General features: G+C 46.0%; 2 protein-coding genes across 6 annotated transcripts in view; one reads left to right on the top strand and one right to left on the bottom strand.

The window, feature by feature from the left end:
- sick (sickie) overlaps positions 1-24,185 on the bottom strand; it is a 959,410-nt gene that overhangs the window by 361,007 nt on the left and 574,218 nt on the right. For all 5 annotated transcript variants that reach the window (XM_077635300.1, XM_077635298.1, XM_077635296.1 and 2 more), the window contains exon 7: positions 871-921. In XM_077635300.1, the coding sequence (XP_077491426.1) occupies positions 871-921 (51 nt within the window). The remainder of the gene's footprint in view (positions 1-870; positions 922-24,185) is intronic.
- LOC144100627 (uncharacterized) lies at positions 11,911-23,773 on the top strand. Its single transcript, XM_077633514.1, has 6 exons — positions 11,911-12,157; positions 14,754-14,836; positions 16,554-16,646; positions 19,877-19,924; positions 22,129-22,176; positions 23,520-23,773. The coding sequence occupies exons 1-6, from the start codon at positions 12,046-12,048 to the stop codon at positions 23,568-23,570; spliced, it is 435 nt and encodes a 144-aa protein (XP_077489640.1). The 5' UTR covers positions 11,911-12,045; the 3' UTR covers positions 23,571-23,773.

The raw sequence follows: 24,185 nt of genomic DNA, 5'->3' as shown, positions 1-24,185 counted from the left end.
TAGTCATTAATAACCCTCACCATTAATTAGTAACGCCCTTTAAATTAGAAACCTAACGCTAGCGGCTACTGTATCGTCTAATGTCTGCTTCACTGCCTATGATCACCCATTACTATATTATGGTCTGCTGCTGACGGCATGGCATGCGAGACCATGGTGACGTCATAAAGCTTTGGTACCACTTTGCTCGGCCAGCGCCGCCGGGTTTCGTTGCTATATAATGAGCCATATAATGTTTTCGCATTAAAAAAGGAAAATGAAAATTCGAGTTACGCGCCGCCCGCCATCGTCTCTTTTCAAACGGAACGTCGTGCCCGTAGGCAGCGCATCTGCGGCTGCGTTCTGTTTGATCTGCGCTTTTAATCCAGCGTTCTCATAGCGCGAGCAGTATTTGAGTTGCGTGCGCTCCTCGTTTGAACGTTGCGTGTCTTCCAGGCAGGCAGCCCCAGCCTCAAGAACAGCAGATGGGATGCTCAGGTCATCGGCTCACGAGGAGGGAATGACACACGTATAACGAGCCACAGCCCTCGATGCCTGAGCTCTGATCACGAACCGCACTCAGTAAGGTACGTACTACCATCACCAGAACAGTTGTTCTCGGGGCATTTCAGCTGGTCGGCCGGTCACTTCCTGCTTACAATGACTGCGACCTCTAGAGCAGTTCCATTTCATCAATGCGAGAAACGTGCCACCCGAAGCGTATGGGATGCACCAAGGCGTAAAGCGCCGTGCTGCTGCGTCCTTTGCGACCTCCTGCGTGCGTGCTTAACGCCTAGTGGCGAAGCTGACGACGTAATCCAAAGGACCTGAAAAGGCATCGCCTGCCTGGGAACTTTTCGCTGATCATCCTGGCCCGGCGGATCCACTTACCAGTTCCGTAGTTCCGGTCACGGAGGCGGCTGTCGTTGTCTACAGTGGGCCCTACGAAAGAGCAAAATCAATCAATCAATCAATCAATCAATCAATCAATCAATCAATCAATCAACCAATCAGTCAATCAATCAATCAATCAATCAATCAATCAATCAATCAATCAGGAACTGAAAAATTACCACGCCATTTAAGTCTGCTTACGTGGAGGAATGCGAAAGCATGGTACTTTCTAGAACGCGGGTTTCTTCCAAGATGCCAGTACGCGATCTGTTTTTATTTTAGTTTTCATTTTATTTTAATTTAAATTTTATTTGTCATTTCTTTCGTTATTTTTAATTCACTATTCATTTATTTTGCTTTCATTTATTTGTGATATTTGCTGGTTTTTATTTTTTTGCTTAATTTTACTTTTCACGTCCAGGTGCTATTTCGACGTCCATGACTATTGTGTCGTCTAAGTGCAGTTGATTAGCGAATTACAGCACATCGGACAAATTATTCCCACAGCGAGATCGCATCGCACACTATGTAACACCACTAAAATCTTGCACATTTATCTTCCCAGAACCACGTAATCGTGCGCAGAAAGTCTTGCTGACACGAAACTATGTGCATAGTCATCTAATGCATTCGCATGAATAACAATTAATTAATCAAATAAGACGGCCAAGATGCAAATATCGACCCACCCTGATAAACAAGCACATCGAAATAGGTAACTATGGCAACATGAGGACAGTAACAAAGAGCGGAAGACAATTTGATATTGATAAACGACTGATCAATTTTGTCAAGCAGAAATGATATTTCATCACCATACCATGACGAGATATGCTCTTAAGTATGCCTGCACGAGAATCGAACCGGAACGGCCACTAAAAGACGAGGTATTAGCTAATGTGATTTGAGAGAGAGAGAGATTTATTTTAAAGGCCAGAAATTGGAGAGAAGGAACAAAACACATGCCCAGCGAAGGTTTTTGCTCGAAAGACTGTTGAGCACTGCAAGCAAGCGCTCTCATTTATTTATTCAAGGTACCTACAGCGCCTTGAGAGGCATTATTGTAGGGGGGGGGTAAGTACATTAACAGTAAAATTCAATACAGCACAAGAGAACAAAACAGAAATAAAAGTTACAGAAAAATGATAAGAACTTCCAAAAAGATAAAAGCATTCTGATTGCACCCGAGACACAGAACCAACACTGACAGCAGCATAATCAGAATATTGCAAGGTCAATTGCTGCCTGGAAATTCTCGCTCTCAAACACTTCATTAGGCAGCAGATTCCAGTCACTTATTGTGTTGGGAAAAAATGAATATTTAAATGTATTGATCCGGCAGTTATACCCTCTAATTTTCATGGTATTGTCCCTTCTACTCGAAACGTAGTGAGGTTGCCTTAAATAGAGGCTTTTATTAATTCCTGTTTTATTATTGTAAATGTCGTACAAAAACTTTATTCTAAAAACTTTTCTTCGGTGGGATAATAACTTCCAACCAAGAGCTTCCCGAAGTTCAGAACCTCTAACCTTAAAGTTGTAATTCCCAGTTACGAACCTTGCTGCCCGCTTCTGAACTCGTTCTAGCTTGTCCTTTAAAATATTTGTGAACGGGTCCCAACATACGCATCCATATTCGAGAATTGGCCTGACATTCGTAAAGTACAATGTTTCTTTTAGGCGTGGAGACGTATGTTTAAAGTTTCTTTTAAAAAGGTTGAGAACGCAGGAAGCCCTGGCAGTTATCGCGTCGACGTGTGCGGTCCAATCCAACTTCGCTGTAAATGTGATACCGAGATACTTTACTCTGTCCTTTGTCTGTAGAACAGATTGATTTAGATTATAGTTGCCCCATATAACCCGTAGCTGTGCCGACAGTCTCTCTGGAACCGATTAATTCCCTGGACCGTTAGCCGATAAATCCATTGACCTGCCAATAATTTCCGATATGGACAGCCAGCTCAAGTGTCAGGCTGTAGTGAAGTCTGTAGCTTTATTCTAGATTTTGCTGAGCCACATATAATGTAAAAAATTGGAAGTTTATTTTTTTAAATCGCAGTTTTAAGCGCCCATGAACTGCGTAGGCTGGGCGTCGCGGTAGTAAGGGTATACCGTGGATGCCACTTCCGAGGGTAGCCGTCGCGATGGTTACAGCGAAACGGGCCCCCGGGGAGAGTCACAGCAACCGCGGCGCGAAGAGGAGGGCTAGTCGCCGCCGAACGAGTATGCGTGGAAAATAAAGAACAGTGGTCAAAAACTACATGAGTCTATGTCAAATTATGAACCCCCATATGTGGTAAAAATTTGGATAACTCAACAGTTGTGCTTAAAGGGCAACTCCGGCGCTTTTTCTAAAACCTCTAGATTTTACAGAAACTCTCACGGTATGTACTGCGCATTTTTATGGTCCTTTCTGCCAAATTTTAATATTTTCCATTTTGTGACACCATCCGGGAAGATTTCCACGGGAAATCTTGCGTGTATAACGTCACTGGACGTACGGCAGTAGATATTCGCTCTGTGTATGCTGAAGGAAAAAAATTCGAGCGGGGTTTTAGACATATCAGACAAATAATGGTCGAAGCTATCTTTTAAAGTCGCCAGTTTGGCCAATCAACGCGCACAGGATATGTTTTGTGACAGTGTCCGTGACGTCATAGGACATCTGTCGTGATGTCATCGTTTGGAAGATACCAATGGTGGAACCAGCGAAACAGACGCAGGACAAGAACAAGGAGGCACGCACACACAACACCGCTGGAAGAAACCAATTTTCGGTTTCCTGGTGTCTGCTCTATTTAAATATTTCTATACGTATTTTTGAAGACGCTTCGTAAAGAACCGATGATGAGATGTGATTATAAGCCGAAATTGCTCAAGAAACTCCGGAGTTGGCCTTCAAAATTTGCATTACCGAGTAACGTGATCGTCCAGTGAGTGACTCGAAAGGAAACTAAGCGCCCTTATTTTTTTTTATACTTCACGCACTCATCTTCTGTCCCTAAACCTACACCTGTTGCTTTCCCGGAGATGGCTGTGCTGTCCTTATCATTTGAAGCTCATAGTTGCGTGAAGGCCAATTTGTGGTGGTTCCGTAGGCCACCTCCGCCCGATAAATGGTATCGAGGTCTGTTACCTGGCCGGGCAGAATGTGCTCTCTCTCTGCGTGGTCACGTGGGTCTCGAAACAGTTCTCGTGGAAAAGGGGTTGGGGACGGGCTACAACTGCTGCGGTCACCATCCCACCATGGAGGGGGAGGTGAATTTGGCAGAATTTTCGTCGCCTCTCAAGTTTCGGTCCTATACGTGAAAACTCTATCACACATAAGGCCATATAAACCCATTTATCTGATTATCTTACAATTTTGAAATTTTCAAAATTTTTGTTCGAAATTGCTGGACATGTTTTTGGGAGTGGTGGCTGTGAAGTTCTTGAGTTTGTTTAGCCGTCATGCCCGAGGCTAAGGGCCAGCCGCTTGGCCGACACCGTCTACAGGCCGCACGAAGTCCGTCATGAGATCATCACTCATGAGGGAACAAAATAAAAAGTGGGGACACGGAACCCGCACCTTCCTGCCTCCAATCATCCCCACCCTACACCCCAGCCATTGGCCTAGCTGCATACCCAATCATCGGCTGGGGCCGGCTTCCGAGCTGCCTCCGCTGGTGTTCTCCACTCGTGCACTCCAGGTGTGGAGGCCCAACCTGGCACCGCGGTGCTGGCGGATCGCGGACGGCTGCCCCATCTCCCACCGGAGGGGGGTTCCCAGCTCATAATATGCTGCCAGCTACAGGAGGTGAATAAGACACCCATAGAAATACTCTGCTGCCAACATGGACAGCGCCATCGTGTTTCAAACATCGCCGCCAGGAGGCAGAACCCACCACCTGCCAGAGCTTGTTGGCCGAGTGCGTCAACGAATCTCACTATAGTGGGCCATGCTTGTGGTCATCGTAGAAGGGTTAGATGGGGCATTATGTACGGGGGAGAGGTATGTACTATAGGCCGAAAGTTGAAGGGTAGCGAAAATTGTCCAAGTCGTCTCCCCCATCGCGGTTGAAAGGTGAAAGCGGCAGTTTTAGCTCCCAATCCTGAGAGCAGGTTCTGATGACGCCACAAGGTTACGTTACCAAGGTGGCCCTCCTTCCTTCTGGCTTGGCTCGCTGAGGATCTTTAGTTGACTTTTCGCTCACGGACAACGACACCGATGACGCCGACGATGACACCAGATTTTCTGCGGCACAAGCTCCTTAACGCCGCCGCGTTAAAATGTTACAGCGAATGAGACAATGAAGGCTGGCTTTTTATTGGTTTAGAAACGAGGAAACTTTTAGGGCCCGAGAGGTTACATAATAATGAAGGCGATGAGTTCCGAGATTGAAACACGACAGTGATAGGGAACGTCGTGATGATAAGAAGTGGGCAAGGGTAACAAGTAACTGTAGACACACGTTTTAAAGCACTAGTTGATAGCGCGACGTAGGACCGGTTTATGCCGACCGGGTCAGAATTGTTCGCACTTGGCTTCAGCGATCACGTGGCCGTCAAAGTGCTTCGGGTGCACGTAGACGACGAGGGTTTACGATAAAACGCACGATAACATGAAGATAGGTCGCCATTTCAGCCGCCCGGATAACAGCTGGGCCGGTGAGCAGAGTACATTTACATCTTTGACGGGCCCACTCTAAACTCTGCTCTGATGAAGAGCTCACAGAAGGCGGTCGTGAACGTGCCCGTGGGGACACTGGAAGGCCTTGAGTCAGTACGTGCCCGTGAAGCAGATCGGAAATGGTGGCCGAAAAAAACAGTTTGTGGCCGCTTGAAACCACCAAAAGGCGCCAACGAGAACGCCCTCAGAGGTACGGGCGTTGCTGCCCCCTTTTTAGCTTTCCATTCCTCTCCCTTCAGAGGTGGAGGGTAGCAATCGTTTACCTTCTGCTGGTGAACCACTCCGCCTCTCCTACTTCTCCTCTTAATCTCGAATCACCATAGCGATACTCGCCTACTCAGCGTCAATTCAACGATAATAGTTTTGGTTTACCGCTTTTCTTTCGAGACTCATTAGGGAGTTTTAGCAAGGCGTATACCCTCTGCCGTCACCGCTGAGCGCATGCGCATTGGCGATGGGCCGCAGCGGTAAACGGTGACAGTAGACGGAATGGTCTATGCTAAATTTGTTTCCCGAGGCCCTTGTACTGCTCTCCGAGCGTCGCCGTTCAGTTGAGTTTAGTCCAACCGGACTCTAATCACAATGGTGAAATAGCGTCCCTTCCTGGCTTTACGTGTCTGACCTGCGACATATTCTTAAACATGCGGCGAACTTGAGCGATAGCTGTACGCTTATACCGCCTCATTCGTCAGCACAGCTTCAGAGCAAAGTTGCACGTAACGCGTTGGAGGTAATAACTTGTAATAAACTACGTTTTCTTTTTTTTTTACAAAAAGACAAGTTGTAGCCAACGGTTTGATTTCGAGAACCTGAACTTGGTGGAAAACAGTGCATTGCCAGCGCGGAGTACCCCCTCGCAACAGAGAGACAATGGTGGGGCTGCGGAAAAGCCGTGCGATCAAGGACGTCCGGGCATGCAAGCCAGAGTGGCTCGCATTTGACTTGTTCCGTGTTCCTGTATTCGTAGGTGTTCACCACGGCGCAACAGAATGCTACGTTTAGTGAGCTTGAACTTTGTCCGCTCAGAGCGCGAACGACCACGAAACACAACGCTTGGCGTAGCAGTGAGCTGGTTGGTGCGCAAGGTATTCGTGTTTTACAAATCCACCCTCACCTCCAGCGCCCATACACCGTGACAGTCTTCAGTGCCGCTGCTGACGTTTTGGCAAGGAATCGTGGCAAAAAAAAAAAAATAGCGACGAAAACTTGAAAAAACAACTCCTGGCGAAATTTAACAGCGCATGGATTGCAACATCCATCAGATCAAGGAAGCCGCACCGGCTCATCATAGGCAGTGTATGTTTATTTATTTATTTATTTATTTATTTATTTATTTATTTATTTATTTATTTATTTATTTATTTATTATTCGTTTATGCTATCTATTTATTTCAAATGCCATGCAGGCCTGTAGGACATTGTGTAAGGGGGCGTCAACTTTCAAACCATGAATTTCTGATAGAATGAAAAAAAAATGCAGTACACAGTACAAATATTTCAACACTTGAATAGCGCACAGAGTAAACGTAAACCAAGCGACGAGGGAATAAAAGAAATACGCGATACAGTTTAAATCCCAAACAATCAAATAAAATGCATGTGGTTCGTGTTATTACAAGCTAACAAAAGTGGGAAGGTAAATAAGGTAAGAGTAGCCGACTGCTGTTTTTGTAATTGCTCAGTTACGGTTGGGGGCTGTAGCTGACCACTAAGATCAGTTGCATTTCATGTGAAGAAACTGTAACTGTAATCGTTTACTTCTTTCCATAACGTGTACAAAGCTGCGCCACAGTAAGGCGGGTTAAGCGCGCAGCTCAAGCTGACATTTTCACCAAATTTGACTATAGGATGCGTTCTTTTTGTATTTAGTAATGTATCTAAGTGCCTGTGCATAATTTTTTTTTCACATACGGAGTGTACGCTTAGCTAGTGCGGAACATTTAATTTAATATCGTTTCATTAATTATTTCCCATTCTCACCGATGGAATAAGCCGAGGTAAGAACTGCACGCAAGCAGCTTGAGGAGCCCTCGACCTCCGGTAGAAGCAACTTATATCATGAACAGTAAACTTTCGATGATACTTTTGAAACGGCATTGCACGCCGATTAATTCGTAACATGATGGATGTGTGCTTCCCATGCCCCAAGCAAGCGGTTGTACGAGCAACGCCCGCTTGATTTTAATCCCAGCAAAAAATCCGGATTCGGCCAATCAAGCTTTAGATTACTAACTTTCCATTTCGGTCTCCGCCATTCGCTACCTTTGATGCCTGCTTCAAAAGCGCAGTGACGGGGAGAGAGCGCCCCATCGCTGGCGACACACCTCGAGAAAAGGGGGAACCAATTTTGTTCTTTTTTTCACTTTTAGCGAGTGGCGTTATCGAGAAATATTCGGCAGTGAGGGCAGCAGCTGGCGCTCGAATCGAAGACAAGATGACCACACAAGTGGCGCCACATCGCGGCGAGTAAACGAACCGCGGTGCGGAAACTGGGCCTCATTGTGAAGCGAGCTGAGGCTGGCATGGCATTGAGATAGAGGAGGCGATTGCGCGCAGTATGAGCCGACCCGCCCGACCTAGACGGGAATGTTATTGACCACCAGGTGAGCGCGGGAGCTTTCAGTTTTGCCAAACTACGATGGCTTCGCCATCTACATCTCGAAAATTGGCGTATTCTATACTCCGCGGCAACTATTTTTGCCAACGGAGCGGAAGCTACAGAGCCAAGGCATGCCTTCAACGCAACGGAATATATAGTCTCCGACTGCAGTTATTTATTTTCCCCGTAATACACAGTATATTGTCGATATTCATTATTTAAGGCACATTTCAAGCATGTGCAACTGGCGACGTTTACCGTTGAAAGTAAAGGAAAAAAAATTAGGGGGACACTTAAACTCCGCCTTAAGGGTTTGACGCGATAGCGGCTTCTATTATCTCTATTTACACACGAATTCATTACCATACAGTCTAAGATACAGCTTTACGCGAAATACCACACAACGTAGAGTCTTTGTCAAAAACAAACAGCTCAAGAGGTTTGCTTCCAAGCCGCGTAGCGGGGCTCTTTAGCATATCTGACAGCGCTAAGCGTGGGAGTGTTTAGGACTTAAGTTCCTACCGCCTTCGTGAGATTAGGGTCACTGAGTATGCAAGACGAGCCGCGCTGCAGGGCTCAGAAGCAGACCTCTTGGGCTGCGTACTTTTGGCAAAGACTGTACATATAAACTCCAGCTTGTCCAGCCGTGCGAACGTGTTTGCACGTATGCTATGTATGGCCCGCCCCACACAAACTGAGGTGATGAGTTCTGCCATCAGTCTTCTAATCAACCAATATTAATTATTCTTTCAACGTGTTCTCAGCACGTTGCTAATCAACGTCTCAACAGGACACGGTCTCCACCGCGCCCATTTCCCAGTTCACAAGGATGCCAGCCTCATATTGCCAGTATACGCGTAGCTGAGTCCCCGACATCTTCAAAGTCACTAATGCCGACGTCATAACACTAAATAGAGTCCACTACACTGCTAGGCTGTAAGATGACGTTGCATTACTCAGGCCCCCTTTTCAGCCTTTCCGCCCTGCCCTAAAGTGAAAAAGTACATACGCATACCCGTTTTACGAGCATTCTACGGGAAGCAACCGCTGTCAACGCAGCCTAGACCCTCCTGGTCCTCATTACAAGAAACAGCACATTCTAAACAGTGCGCATTCTCATTGCACTGACAGCACACTTGTACCTCACTCCGTGCATGCTCTTTGACGGAACCCAGTTAAGAAGGTCCGCTTTGATATGCGGCCATTCGTTGCGGCCACTCCGCCAAAGTTTCATGCAGAGTGTCTCACAAATGAACACTTCGCATTTAGCTTGACTGTTGTTGGGCCGAAGTCGTGGATTCAATCGTAACAGTACGAGTTTTCACGGACAGAACCACAAATAAAAGGCTCCGCTAATTTGCATACGAGCCTAATACCGAACATTCGCTTCGGTTCAATTTTTTGAAGAAGCGAAAAGCGCTATATTTAAAGAGCTTCACCTGCGCGAAGTGGAGAGAGCAGCTGCCGATTCCGAGACAGAATTAATATTTTCGGGCAAACAATAGCCAACTCAAGTGAGAAACCTCGTCTTCTCGGCATTTCCTCGGTGGATGAAGTGCTCTGTGAGAAACTCGCATAGCGGTCTGTACCTGTATTAGTTCTAGGTAATCTTGAGAAACTCCAAGGTTTTTATCAAAAAGCCATGCAGTTTCCCAATTTACCTCGCGCAAAAGATGGCGCAACCGTCTATGTGAGTTTATTAAACAGCACTTCATCCACAGCGGAAATGCCGGGAACACGAGGTTTCTTACTTGGCTCGGCTATTGCTTGGACGTAGACGTGGATTCTGCCTCGGAACAAGCAGCTGCGCCATGATGCTCTCGTCTGCGAGAAGATGAAATTATTTTAATCGTGCATTTTTCACTTCTTCAATAAATGTACCACAAGTATTAATTAGGCTGGCATGTTTACTTTAACAGCATTTCTTCGAGGGTTCTCCGCGAGAAGAGCCGTACATTTATGGCTGAATCCACGTTTCATGCCTAAAATTAGGCAAGTCGAATACTAAACCTGCTCTTCCTGCAGCATTCCCCCAAGTAGCACAGGTAATTGGGCCAATATTGGAGACAGATGGTTTCACACTGGTCCTTTGTAGGACCAGCATTTGACAGCACATCGGGCCGATTACCTGTGCTGCTTGGGCCAGCGCGGCCAGCTTTCTCTCTAGGTAATATAAAAAAACTCTGTGTAAAAAGGCTAGCTTCGTGGTGAAGCGCGACATGATTGGTTTTGAGCTTATGAAGTATAACGCTAACAAATGATGGCGGCTACAGCTCAAACTCCGGCGGACTTCCCCGCTACATATGTCTCTTCAAGGAAGTGGTTTTTTTTCAAGGCCATATTCACTCTTTCTTGTGCACTCTGCGATATTAAGCAATATTGCAATATTCACTCTACGAAGTCTCTTTTTTTCCTATAGCCCTGAGGGCACACGAAGTAAATAAAAATGAATGGATTAATTATTGGGTGATTAGAAAATCTGCTTGGACTAGAACCAGACCGTGAAAAAAAAAGATACAGGTACGAAGGAGGAGGCCAAAGAGACAGCGGTCGATAAAGTCAGAATCAAACAATTCCCCAATTACATCTCCAATACAACATTTATCTGCGAAGCATTTCAGAGCAGTGAAAGCGTCGAACGCGATAAAAAAGCTGACCAAGAATCCAACAGATGGACAGCCAGCCGGTGTTTCCTAAATATAATGCGCCGCACTCTTTACACCCCTACCAAAGCACTGGCGCGGATATCTAACTCTGCGGAGCCACATCATTCTCTTTGCATCGGAACAGAACTGGCAGGCAGGCAGCTTGGCCTCTGCTGACTATGTATACCGAGCAAGGACGACCCAGAAAATGCGTATCCTTTTCAGCCACTGGGGCACTTCATACCGAGGCGTTCGGCTGTGATGGCAGCCTCTGGCGCTATGACGTAAGCCAGCGCTCTACATAAGTGGCGCCTCATCGCGGTGAGCAAACGAACCGAGGCGAATTCAGCGATGCGGATGGAATTTACATAGAGGAGGTGGTGCGCTGCAAGAGCCGCAGTATGCAGCTGGTTGACCTAAATATAGGATTCCATTTGGCAGGCAGATGAACGCAGGCGCTATCAGTAATGATACAGTCTTTACTACGATGTCGCCGGCATCTGCCGCGCGGAAATTAACATATAATCCAGCAACTGATGTAAAACCTTCGGCAACCAGCGAATGGTAAGGTCGATTCTTTTATGCATACCAAGCTATATTCTTGAAAAATGGGTCCACTTTGCGTTTTAGCTTTGTAAAGAGGCGTGCAAAGGGTGCCAGAGATAAAAGTTTGATGTTGATTGGCGGTGCGAAGAAAAAGCAAAAAAAAAGAGCAAAGGATTAGATGAGTGTGCGCTTTGGAAGTGTTGGAGATCAGAGTGCGCAGGCCCGTTAATTCTGAGGGCAGCAAAAGCTTGGGAGAACAGAGAGGAATAGACAATCGAAATAAAACATCGCCATCTTCTACCTTATTGTTCCGCGTGGGCGCAGCTGCATTTTACTGCGTATTATGCAAACAAGGAAGGCTACACTATTCGGCCGCAGCGACAGAAGACATGCGTTCGTTGACTAGCACATTTAGCACACGGTCAGAATAATACTATAGGCAAACGCATTGTTCATAAACAAGAAAGAAGAAACCGGATCTCGTCACGTGACCGCAATAAATCCCGTGAATAATTGCAACACCTGCTGCTTCTCTTAGGCATGGCTAGCCGTATAGTTCCAGTCTTTGGGAACTGAGCTATCACTCTGTAGTCTCATGTGACTTCATAGATGCACTTGTTCACGGGTGCAGTGCTTTTGAAGACCCTGCCACCGGAGCGTACATCACTTCAAACGGAAACAGGAAAGACTAGTGATTAACAAGAAACATCCTGATGGCTTTGTGGGCCCTATTGGCCACCGCTGCAGCAACCACCGTTGCCAGTGTCCAAGCGAGGGATTTCGACATCACCGGTGGCATTCACAAATCTGCCATCTGCAAAGCCTGTAAGCTCCGTCAAATACTGCCCGGGCTGACTTGACGAAATGGGAAACAAATTAGTAGACTTACAATTATTTATTTTCACCTACTTTTATTTCTCTTCTTCACTAATTTATATTCTACGTAACATTAGATAGCTATATTTCGCACTTTCTTCGTATATACGTCGCGTGATAGATTAAAACGCCTATGTTCTCCAACATCCGCGTCGCCGCGCCAGCATTGGGAGCAGGCGAGCAAGGGTGGTTGAGTGAAGTCAGCTGAACAGCCAAGCAGACGACGCTGCAAGTGGTAATAATCGCTCTATGGGCATGCTCGCAATCTCCTCCCTTACGCCGCTTCGGTTGAGCATAGGGCGCTTCGTCGACCGTCTGGTGGGGGCTGACATGATTTCACTAAAAAGAATGGAGAGTTGCACAAGCCTTTCTGCTGGTTCTATTATACGGTATACAGTGCCACCATTTTTTAGCCAATTTTGGCCGAAAATGCCTCCTTTCCTCGAGCAACCCACGGTTTAAATACAAAGTGGTAAACACGGTGAAAAAGAACGGCGCTGGCGATTAAGGCAACCTAGCAGTAGGCCTGCGCTGCACTGCATGTAGGCAGCATGCCAAAGAGGCAGATTTACGTATTAACACACAAACTAGGAGGGAAGAAAGGGTAGTCAGGCGTCCGGTACGAGAGAGTCCGGGAGATTAGAGGAGGTAGCTGGAACAAAAAAAATAGCGACCTGGATGTCACGGAGTGCCATAACATCTTTGCTACAGGGCGAGAAAAACTTGGAGGACACCTAATTAAAAATTATCTGTGGCAACGCGATAGCACAAGAACCTCTTGTGAGCTGCCATGCACGACTTGGCCATCTGCCAACAGTGGAAGCACAGTGGAGTCTTCCTGCCCCCGCCTTTCGTTGTCGTGTCAAAACGCTACGTTTTCGTTGAACATAATAGCGGAAGGTGGCAGGTCGCTGCTGGTTCTTCCGTGTGCCAACCTTGGCAGGTGACAGGGTTCTTCGCATATGACAGCCACCTTCCGGGTCTTTTCCTCCTCTCTCCTAAAGAAATCAGTGGGATTTCCCTCTCTCTTCCACCTGCCCACCGCGGCAGGTGGCAAGTGTGCGACACCGCCAGCTTTCCGTCAAAATGCGGCTCTAAAGATATCGTACAATACTGCTGCACGAACTGACGATCTCAGCCCCATCAGATCTCTTGCTTCAAGTTGGTATCACTGGCTTTATGGGATATTAAGTTATTTTTATGCGAAAGCATAAGAGCCCCATGTCCGCGCACCCACCGCCAGTGTCGTGCTTTGCCACCGGCAAGGCAGCACGTGGCGCATTGGCAGGCGGATCTTGCCACCTACCAATAGCACGCAAGAGACAGCCGCGACCTGCCACGGTTGGAAGGTGGCAAAAGAGAGAGAGAGAGAAATTCCCTGTTCACTTCTTTTATGGTGTGTGCGTGGTTGCGCATGGCAGCTCACAACCAGGTTCTTATGTTATCGCAATGTTGCAGCTAATGGCAATTAGGCACCCCACATATTTTTTTTCAGCGTGTTAGGCCATTGTTGAAGGGAAGGGAAGAATCTAAAAACGCCATCAGGTGGCATCCGGGAGTGCCAGCTTTTTCCATGCCCGACTAATGTCCCCAATGATGCACAGGTCTTCTGGGTTGGCAGTATGAAGAGGCAGACTTTAGCTAATTTGGGGTTAATAACGATATTTTGGTTTCCTTCATAGGAGTAATACCCCTATCACATGGGCACTGCAAAGACCTTTGAGAATCAGGTCCTTATATCCAAAGGCGCAAGGAGAGCAGCTACACGGCACAAATGTTGTGCCTTTGCCGCTAAGGCCTTGGGGGCAAAGGGGCCCGTCCGGACCCTTGGAGCCCAAAGGTGCGGCCTTCGAGAACCTGCGATCGTAGTGCCGTCCAACGTCAAAAAGTAAAAACAATGAGAAAAGATAGATGCAGCCAACAATGTTTGAAAACTTATTTTAAAAATACGAAAGGGATGTCTGGCTTTGCTTTTTGCACGGGTGTTTATATTTTATGCCCAGAATTCAAGACAGTGAAAGTGTTGCAGCAACACCGAGTGCCCCTGGTGGCCAAGCCATTACACAAAACCTGCTGCTGCTGATGAGAGTAGCTGTTGCAGTTCTTTTAAGGAAGCAATTAGAATTAAAAAAAATGTGTGAGCTCAAGAAATTAATAGGACATAATTTTAAAGCACTCACTTCAGCCGGCTCGAGCACAGCAGCGGGCGCTAAGCCTCAACGACTGTTCCCCCCTTGGGCTGCACCGTGTAGCTGCGTCGCTGCTCTTGTGGAGCTATTTGCTCCTTTGGTGAAAAGAGGTGCCTTTGCTGGAAAGGCCTTCGGGGAATGCCGTGTGAAAGAGGTATAAAAAGTGCTTTTCAAATTGGGCATTATTGTTTTTAAGAGCCTATTTTTTTACATTTTCAGTGCATAAACACCTATTTATCTATGCTTTTTTCTTTTTTTTCGCGGCTGCGTTTCCGGGCTCCACCCATAGGCGACACTGTTGTTCTGACATGTAGATATCCAATTACCAGACGTAACCAAAGCCACCCGTTTTGCAGTTCTCGAAGCCGAGGCCGCCTGCAGGCGAATCCCTCGAAAGGGGACTGATCTCGTGGCACTGAAGATCACCGAAGTGCTCATGGTGGGTGCACATTTCAAATAAGGAGAAGTAAAGAAAGGAGTGGTCTTACACGTAGAGCCGGCGACTTCATATCTTACTGAGACCCTGCAATTCAACATTTGCCCCATATATTGGACGACGCAATAGCAGGCGTGGCGGCTAAGGAAACATGTTGAGCGCCGTCAAAAGCCCTCCTTCTGCTACCTTTTAGACCCTGCGCTGCCATCGACTGAGTGTGGCCATAGAGTCGTATAGCTTTCCTTTTTTTAAAAGTAGCATTCAAAAAAGTGGCAGTCAGAGGTAGCACCTTTTACGCCGGGGGGGGGGGGGGGGTAAAAATAAAGTAAGCTTATTCACACGCATTGAACTTGCGGTAAGGCACTTACAAGTACTTATTAAAGCCATTGTAACAGTGCAACCGATGCACATGAGCGCACCCGTCGGGCGAAGGGAAAGCTCTAATTATTAGGTGTGCTTCGCTATCAAATCTTATAATTTATTCCACAATGTGCATTTCCTAGCAGACAGCCTTAAAAGACATAGTTTCCATAATGGTTCGGAATCAAGTTATGTCCTCAGCGTTTGAAACAGATCGCTAACACAGTGACCACGCCGTGTCTCGGGAGGCCACAGGGTGCCGTGCTCGACTACACTGGCATCCAGTCGAGATACTGATAACTCTATGACTGCAACGCAACTCTAGCATTTAATTATCGTTTTTCGGAATACGGTGCGCTATAGATAGTCATATTCGGCATAGGCGTAGCGTCTTCATCCTCACTCATTGAATACGACCCTCTTCTTCTCGTATACCTACGACGTCAGTTTCAATATGCCTGAACTAGAAACCAATCCGCTTGCCTAAAGTGCAGACCAACGCCGATTAGACGTCACACATTTGAAAGACTCTTCTAACCACACGGAAAAGAAAAAGGTAAAATTTATATCCTTTCCAAGCTACTGCTAAATTCTTTTCAGTGAGTGGACCCCGAAATTCATAACACATGTGGTGCTTACAGTTCATTCATCCGTACCCTCCTCTTCATCGTGATAAAATACATATATGTGGAGACATACATTGTTTTAGATACTGTGTGTTTATGTACAGTGCATTTTAGCCACATCTATTCTTCATATTAGTTTTCTTAAGTTTTCTATTTTAGTTTTTGTACTCATCTGTGTTATATTATATGTGCTTATGTATGTCTTTTTGCTTTCTGTGAACTATTGTTATGGGTCAATGAGTTTATGAATTCTGAGTAAAACAGTCCACTGATCTGAGAGAAAGAGTAATAAGGGGCGTCACTTCGTCAGGCAACTTTGATTTATTGTCGCCTCCTTGGTAACTCGAGTGTTTAAAATAAAACATTAAACACTTTGAACGTTAGAATCTTTCTGGGCATGAAAACAGAGGAAAACACTGCTTCCTATACTCGTTAAATCCCAGCTGCTCAGTCCTATTAGCGACCATGCCGCGTAGGCTTGGTGATAGCGGAATGTTGCTAACGACTGTCGGTCTTCAGGATGCCGACTGCGATTTCCTCCAAGTGATCGCGAGGAAAAAAAAAAAAAAAACGCTCGTTCAAGCGACAATCCTCCGCACAGTAAGGTAGTGGCGGCATTAAATGCTTCCCAGTTCTCTTTGTTGAAGCGTCTGTCTCCCTTTAGTTCCCAGAAAGACAGCGAAATCACTGTTTTGGCGAACAATTGCAACGAAAAAATAAAATCTTTTATCCAGACGAAACAGGAGTTTCGGCGGAGGGTGCGAAAATGCAACGAGGTGAGCGTACCGAGAAAAGACCTCCAAAATGTCTGCAGGAAGAAGAAAAGCGTGAGTACGGCACACGTTTTATGAAAGTGTTGCAGCGCTTTTCATTTTCTCGAATTCCCTACGGCGGCAGATTGAATTCAAAGCTGACGCTTTCTGCTGGTCTTTCAAGTCACGTTTGCTTGGACGTCACTTTATAAACATGAGGCAAGATGTTGTTATGAACATATTCATGGCAATGTCCGAACCCTCCGATGCGTAGCAAAATTTTAAGGAGACAGCGTTAAGTAGTTAAGGAGCGCTAAGGAAAATCAGACACCGGCGTCATTGCCACTGGGCGAAAAATTGAGAAAAAATGCTCAGTGAAGCCACCCACGAGGCATATGGGCCACCTAGGTCACGCAACCTTGTGGCGTCATGACAACTTACCCACCGGAATGTGAGAAAACTGCGCACGGTAGAAGCTGGGCGTTAAATTATTGATTGGACGCGAAAGGTTGTTGGTCAAATGTTTAGGGGAAGCTCCAAAGGTGCAGTAGATTGGTAATAAGGGAGTAATTGCAAAAATACTCCTCCTTGGGGGATTCCCCAAAACATTTGACCAACACTGTTCTCACTTTGAGTTACTGATCAATTTACTGTCGCCCTTCCATACATAAGCCTGCCGCCCCGGTTAGCTCAGTTGGTAGAGCGACTGCTCCGAAGCGGTGGTCCCGGGTTCGATGCGCGGACAAGGACGAAATTTTCTTTAGCTGCCAAGTTTCTGAGAAAGCTGTATAGCTTTCCTCTGTAGCCGTTTGGCTGCGCTTGAAAGGTTGTTCGGGAAGAGCAACCTGAATTGCACAAGCTGCACCCCTCAGCCAGGAGTGGTGTGAGGACTCCAAGGGACCTATGAAAGTTAAGAACGACCAGTTCTGTATGGTGATTAAGTCATTAACGCAACCGCGTCATACCCTTAAGGGGGTGCTTTCTTTATTTATTTATTTGATTTTTTCTGTAGTAAAAGTGGAACAGGAGCTGAAGGCACAAGGCAAGAGGCTCCTACCCCAGGTAGCAATTTCAGCACAGCGCACAAAATACATCATGGTAGTAGTACTAAAAATACATTTTGGATATATACAGTACAAATGTGTACAAATCGGCAAAAAATGCTCATTTCATATGCAAATTGTATGAGAAGTGATCAAATTATTAACAAAACACAAGTTATATGTATATTGCTTACATACGTTCAAATAAACAGAGTGGCATTTAAACGAAAAATGTATATATAAACGTACATACATATAAAGAATACAGAACATGGCATCTCATATAGCACAGAAAAATATTAAATATACATATATACATTGTTTATCATTGTCATGGTGGATGGCACTATTAAGGAAAAGATATTAAATACACATGTATACATTGTTTATTATAGTCGTGGTGGATGGCACTATTAAGGAAAAGAGATGGGGTGGTTTATCAAATGTAATTTGACATGTTGTTTAAACCTGGGATGTTGAAAGTCGACTTTTCCTGAAATATTATTTAATAAATGCCGCATTTGAAAATGAATATTTGAAAAGCTTAGGGGACCCCTCCAATTTTTTGCTTTTAAAATTTGTTCTGGAGTCGCACCTAGTAGTTATGACTACCATCGAAAACCAATGGGGTGCGGCTGTGTGAATAATTGTTAGACAACTGTGGAACATTGTAAGACATTGTCACGAGCATACGGATGGGAATAGTCTAATATTACGATGCGTAGAAAAATCAGGCTTTTAAAGTTCGTTCTGCGCTCACACTGAATATTGAAATCTTTTATATAAAGCCAACGGGGCGCGTTTTTCAACACAAAATGCGAGGAAATTAGAGGCGCTCCGAAGTGGCATTTGCGTGTATATATTGATAGTTATGATGTAATCTTCGACTTTGCAAAAAAATTGCTTTCATAAACAACTTCTCGTTGAAAGCGTGCTCTTGTCCAGCAATTGTGGGCCTCTTTTCATGGCCAGTGAGGTCAAATCTAAACGTAGTAATTGAAAATCGCAAAACGAGTGTTCCTTTTTCAGAACAACCCTACGTATGTGTTTTATGTTCAAATAACAAATTGATTTTCTAAACGGAATTATGCATGAACACGCCTTACTATTGTAAACGCAATCGTAAGCGGGAAAAAAACGAGCTACGTATTTATTCGGAATAATTTTTGGAGAATGCTTAGCTGCCTTTCCATGTTGACAAGTGCTGCCTACGAGTACAGTGTGTATCATACATAGAGGGAACACGAGATATACTTAACCAGCTCTTAACGCGGATAAAAGTAGGTATTATCACTTCCGGCTCCTCCTCTTCTCTCAGCCCTTTTAGTGCTCCAGCACTAGAGCCCTCAATGGCCGATTTCATCGTTGTCTGTGCGCTCCCTCTACGCCCACCGAGGTATAGGTGGCAGTCTAATTAATTGGTCGAGAGAGGTTGCTTGGGAAGAGCAACCGGGGTCTCACAAGGTGGCAGCACCTGCCATCGCAGAGCAGTGGCGCACAGCTTAACCGCTGCGCCACTGCGCCAGGAGTGGTGCAGCATATATGGGCGATTCCGCATATACTCAATTCGGCATATATCGCGGCTCAAGTCCGATTCCGCCGATCTTTGTCTGAAGCCTTCTTGTCCTTGAAAACCAAGCCTCCGACCGAAACCGAAGCCCCCCCCCCCCCCCCCACACACACACAGACACGCACGCAAACACACACACACACACACAGGGCAGGGACGTATCCCTTAATCGCTGCACCACTGCACCAGGAGTAATGAGGATAATGAGGAACCCACTATCGCTATCCGAACAACTGTCATCCGTGAGCAGTGGATCTGAACGCCGGAAACGAAGTGAAAACCGAACTGCTAGCGCACTGGATTCGCAAGTGGGCCAACTACGCAAATCGACTACTTTTTTTTCGTTTCGCGCTGAAAGCTATTTTTCTCCGTGTGAACAGGCAGTTTAACCATTTCTCGTGTTGCCGCTAAGTACGATACAAACTGTAGATACTATGTCTTCACGTCGTTCCTAGTTATGTTTCCGTACCTCCGAAATGCACTGATTGTCTCCGAAATTACTTCACTCCTAGGTGTGCAAGATATTCAGCATAGTGTGTCTCAGCTGCGCTCGTAATTGGTGCGGGACAGAATTTTCCATTTTATCGTAATATAGGTTGGTACGGATAACTAAACCAAACCTATGCAAAGCCTTCATGCGTTCAAGTTCGTGCTTCTGTCAGTCAAATTTCATCTTTTTGCTTCCATTTCAGGTGCACGCAATCCTGAAATGCTTCACACATATGATCACGGGGAACACGGCAAGTATTTATTTCGTGAGCGTTCCTCGTTATCTAAAGGGGGCAAAGGGTTAATTAGATCTCACATGAGCGCGGGAATACATACACACCACAAAGGAAGGCTAGGCAGCGCGCAAAAACAGTTTTTGTCTAAGCAAGCTATACTCTATCTCACAAGTCGTTTGCAGGAAGGTGCAGCTTTCTCGTCTATCAGAGCAGCAGGAACGCAGCAAATAACCCCTCAAATCTTATGCCGTGTTGTGACTATTTTCTAAACAGTAACTGCAGGAATTTAAAGGTTAAGAGCACAGACCTTTAGGCGAGTTGGTGCATTGCAATCATGTGCAAGCGCAAAAAACAGGGACTAAGAAGGACTGTACAACACGTGTTGTCGTGTTGTCAAGTCCTTTTTTGTCCCTGTTTTTTGCACTTGTACATGATTTCAAAGGTTAGTTCAAGCTCGTGTTTTCAGAGTAGAGTGAGGTTTCATTCTTTAGTAAATTAAACAGAGAAGTGCGTACGAACGAACCCCCTGCGGAGGCCTGTTGTAAAGTGCTTTTCCACCATTGGTAAACATAGCGTAGCAGCTGGGCGTGGCATCTAGACGCATGGTGCTCCTTCTCTCCTAGAGATGGAGCCACCATTCGCGGGATGACGGGAGCGGTGGAACACATTTACGCAACACGCGCCATACTGATAGGCCCAGATCATCGCAGAAACCTTACCGCTACAAAAAAAATCGTGAGATGGAGTATACAGAGTATTCGTTGCAAAGAAAAAATTCGTCGCGGAGCGCATCTCCCGAAACCGGGAAAAATGCGGCTCGGCGGTAATCCCTTTAGCAACTAGCTACCCGAAACATCCTTCTCCGGCATACTTCTTAAAACGCGTGAAGTGATACTTCACACTATACCCGAATTACGCAACATGGCAGTCACGGGGTAACCACTGGCCGGAATGACCGCCGTTGCGGCTACCCTGCTTTGTTGCTTTCTGGCTTGGAGTGTGTGCATGTTCGCACAGGTTGCGACCGATGTGCATGCTCAAGTTAGTACGAAAACAACAAAAAAACCTACTTGCTGTCAATAATAAATTTATCATTGCTTCAAGTCCCTTTTGATGCGACATATTTAGATTTCACACGATCTGCGACATATGGAAACAATTATTAGCTGTCGTGGATTATTTCCTGCAAGCATTTTACACCGTGAAGGAAATTTTACTCAATAATGCAACACTAAAAAACTCAATACTGCCAGTCTTGCTGGCTGCCAATAGATTTTCAGAGCAAAGAGCTCTCAACATACCGTTCCGACTGGCTGCGTTGTTGCATTACTCGATATTTTAGAACGCCTTGCTACTCTATAAATAAAACAAAAAAGATTTGCAGTTTTTTGGCGATAAAAAGCTCACTACTTTCTGGCTTTTCAAAACGCAAACGTTGGAATACGAAGGGGCTTTCATATGTGCTGACACAAAATTGAGTTTTGGATGCCCAAGAACTAAAAACAAACATGGGTGGTGGTTGTAAGTGCAGCTTCACAATTTTGACGAAATTATGAAAGGCGCTCTTTTTGTGAGAAAAGCTGGCGCTGCTCTAGGCAACCACAACGTTTGTTCTATTCTTGCTCGAGGAATTTCTCGTTCATTGCTTCGCTGCACACTACCTCGCCACTTGCTAGTTACTGGGCCAACATTTTGGTGGCTGCGCATAACACCGGGCAACCGCCCTTCGCTGGCAAAATGAAGTTCGCACAATTTGAAGGGAAACATATGGAACAGTTGTATGTTAACGGTACTCACCTACGGGCCGATATGTGGAGGGTAACGGAAAGGAAAATGATAGGTGTAACGTTAAGAGACCGGAAGCGGGCAGAGTGATTGAGGGAACAAACGCGGGTTAATGACATCCCAGTCGAAACCAAGAGGAAGAAATGGGCTTGGGCAGAGAATGTAAGGCGAAGGCAAGATAACCGCAGGTCCTTAATGGTAGCGGAGTGGATTCCAAGAGAAGGCAAGCGTAGCAGGGGGCGGCAGAAGGTTGGCTGGGCGGATGAGATTAGGAAGTTTGCAGGCATAGGCTGGGCGCAGCTGGCAGAGGACAGGGCTAGTCGGAGAGACGTGGAAGTGGCCTTTGTACTGCTGTAGGCGTAATAAGGCTGCTGCTGCTGCTGCTGCTGGTAATGATGATGATGATGATGACGATAACACGCACTTGCTTGCAGAAAGGAGGCTTCAAGTTATACCAGTATGCTTTCGGCATGAACTACGAAGTGAGTTTCCCTCATGCTGCTTTTCTCGTGGACAGTGTTCGAACTTAAGCGACAGGGCCACCTTCTTTTGACAATGTGTATGAAAAAAAGAGGGGGGAAGATGGTGAACAAAAGTTCGTTAAGCCTTTCTCAGTCTGGTCCTTCGCCGCTGGCGTCGAGCACGCTACCGGACGAGCTTTAATGATGCGTTGACCTCATCCTAGGCGGTATCTGACTTGCGGGTGATGATGCCGATGATGATACGCCTATTCCCCTTTGTAGCGTGGGATCACAGAGCTCTGAATCAGGGCAAAATAAAAAATTAAAGGGATGAAAAAGTATAACAAAGCTCTTTACGAAATGCTATGCACTGGTCAAATAGTAATGAAAAAAAAAGGACAGGAGAGTCTCTTCCCGCCGTTATGATAATGATGGCGATGGTGATGGAGCCTTGCCGATACATGTGAGATAGTAGGGTGCCGGGGATCTGTGTCCCCACTTCAATAGCATGTCCCTCGCGTAAACGATGGATACTAGCTTACGCGGTCAACCCTACGCGTCATACGCGTTTGCCGCCAGGCAAAACGCAGAGACGCTTCGAGCGGACAACGCAGGTAACTGACACCAACGTATTAGGGAAACCGAAGTACCTAAATCTAAGGAATAATACACCCCGTATATGCAACAGACAAGGAGTTCCAGAGTTTTTTCTTTCCACTGTATTACGCATGTAGAAGCGGTCCCCGCGGTACACTCTGAACACGAATACGCCTATATGGGAGTAAAAAGGGATTAAACTGCCCTCACCCCCTTTTGCGGGCAGGGTGTGCTAGTCCGAATTACGGAGTAGTTTTGGATCACTAAATGTACGGAATGCGTACTCTCGGCAACGGCGGCATATATATTCCCACTGCAAAACATAGTAACTTGATGCAGTAAGCAATGGGAGGAGGCTTTTAAACGCAGAACCGGAGGTTTTGAGGGTAGAAAATACAGGAGGTGGAAACGTCGCTTAAAATCTTCGTACCTGCAAGAAATTGTTCTATATTTTGAAGAGGTAATGCGTTTCTGTTTCCAACCATAAGTATTCCGCATTTTTAATGGTGAAAATCAACCCCAAGGCTTGGGCAGAATACCCTGCACCGTAAAGGGCATGCGGCAGAGGAGATCTTATTCCTTTTTTACTCCTTTCGTGTTTACAGTGCAAGGCATTCAAATTTGAACCTCGTGCCCGTCTACGCAACGCCTTAGCCGCTAAGCCAACGTGCCGGATATCGCTTGTTATTATCTTCTGCGCCTGTCCCCACCGAAGTGGCATGTCCTTATCAACTGCACCTGATGCTCTTGAACTTCTTATCTTTCAGAAATGTTTCCTCGGGAAGTTCTCACCCCAGCGACGAAGGCGGTACGGGTAAAACAGTGCATTTGAAACTGGCTGCGCAAAAAGAGCTCATGCAAAGGGCGAATTCGCGCAATAAAAAAGAAATGTGCGCGAAAGAAACGACAAAGGAGCAATAAATGAATAACAGAGACGCCAAACTCTTCTCCACTGCACTGGACTTTCGCTGCGAGATGCATTCGCACAATTTTCGTTCTGGCCCCCGTCGAATAAATGATATCGGCAGGTGTGCGTACTCGATCGCCACTTTTGCTCGGGCATTCTCAACAGACCCCACTGCCCGCCCCATCAGGACTTGGCATTTGGGTCTATATGCTGGAAATAACGCATTCCTACTTTCCTTTACTCCCCCTAGACGGCACAATTAACAGTGTCGCACTTGGTAAGTAGGGGGTAGGTATGCTGTTGTACTGCTCCAAGAGCGGACGAAGGCTGCACCTGAACTCCATCAAGCTTCTCACGATGCAACTATGGCTAGAATTTAATTTTTTCCTTTTGCCCAATGCACTCGTGGTCGTGTGTCATATACAACGTGGAGCAAAATTACGGAGTGACAGAGCTGTGACAAAAAATCGCAGTGGTTTAGCTGTGGTTGAACCTGGAGTGACGCAATAGCTACAGCTGGCCGAGT

Source organism: Amblyomma americanum, chromosome 8 (genome assembly GCF_052857255.1).
Source record: "Amblyomma americanum isolate KBUSLIRL-KWMA chromosome 8, ASM5285725v1, whole genome shotgun sequence".
NCBI lineage: Eukaryota > Metazoa > Arthropoda > Arachnida > Ixodida > Ixodidae > Amblyomma > Amblyomma americanum.
Note: the sequence above shows the minus strand (reverse complement) of the source record. Positions and strands in the feature narration are given on the sequence as shown.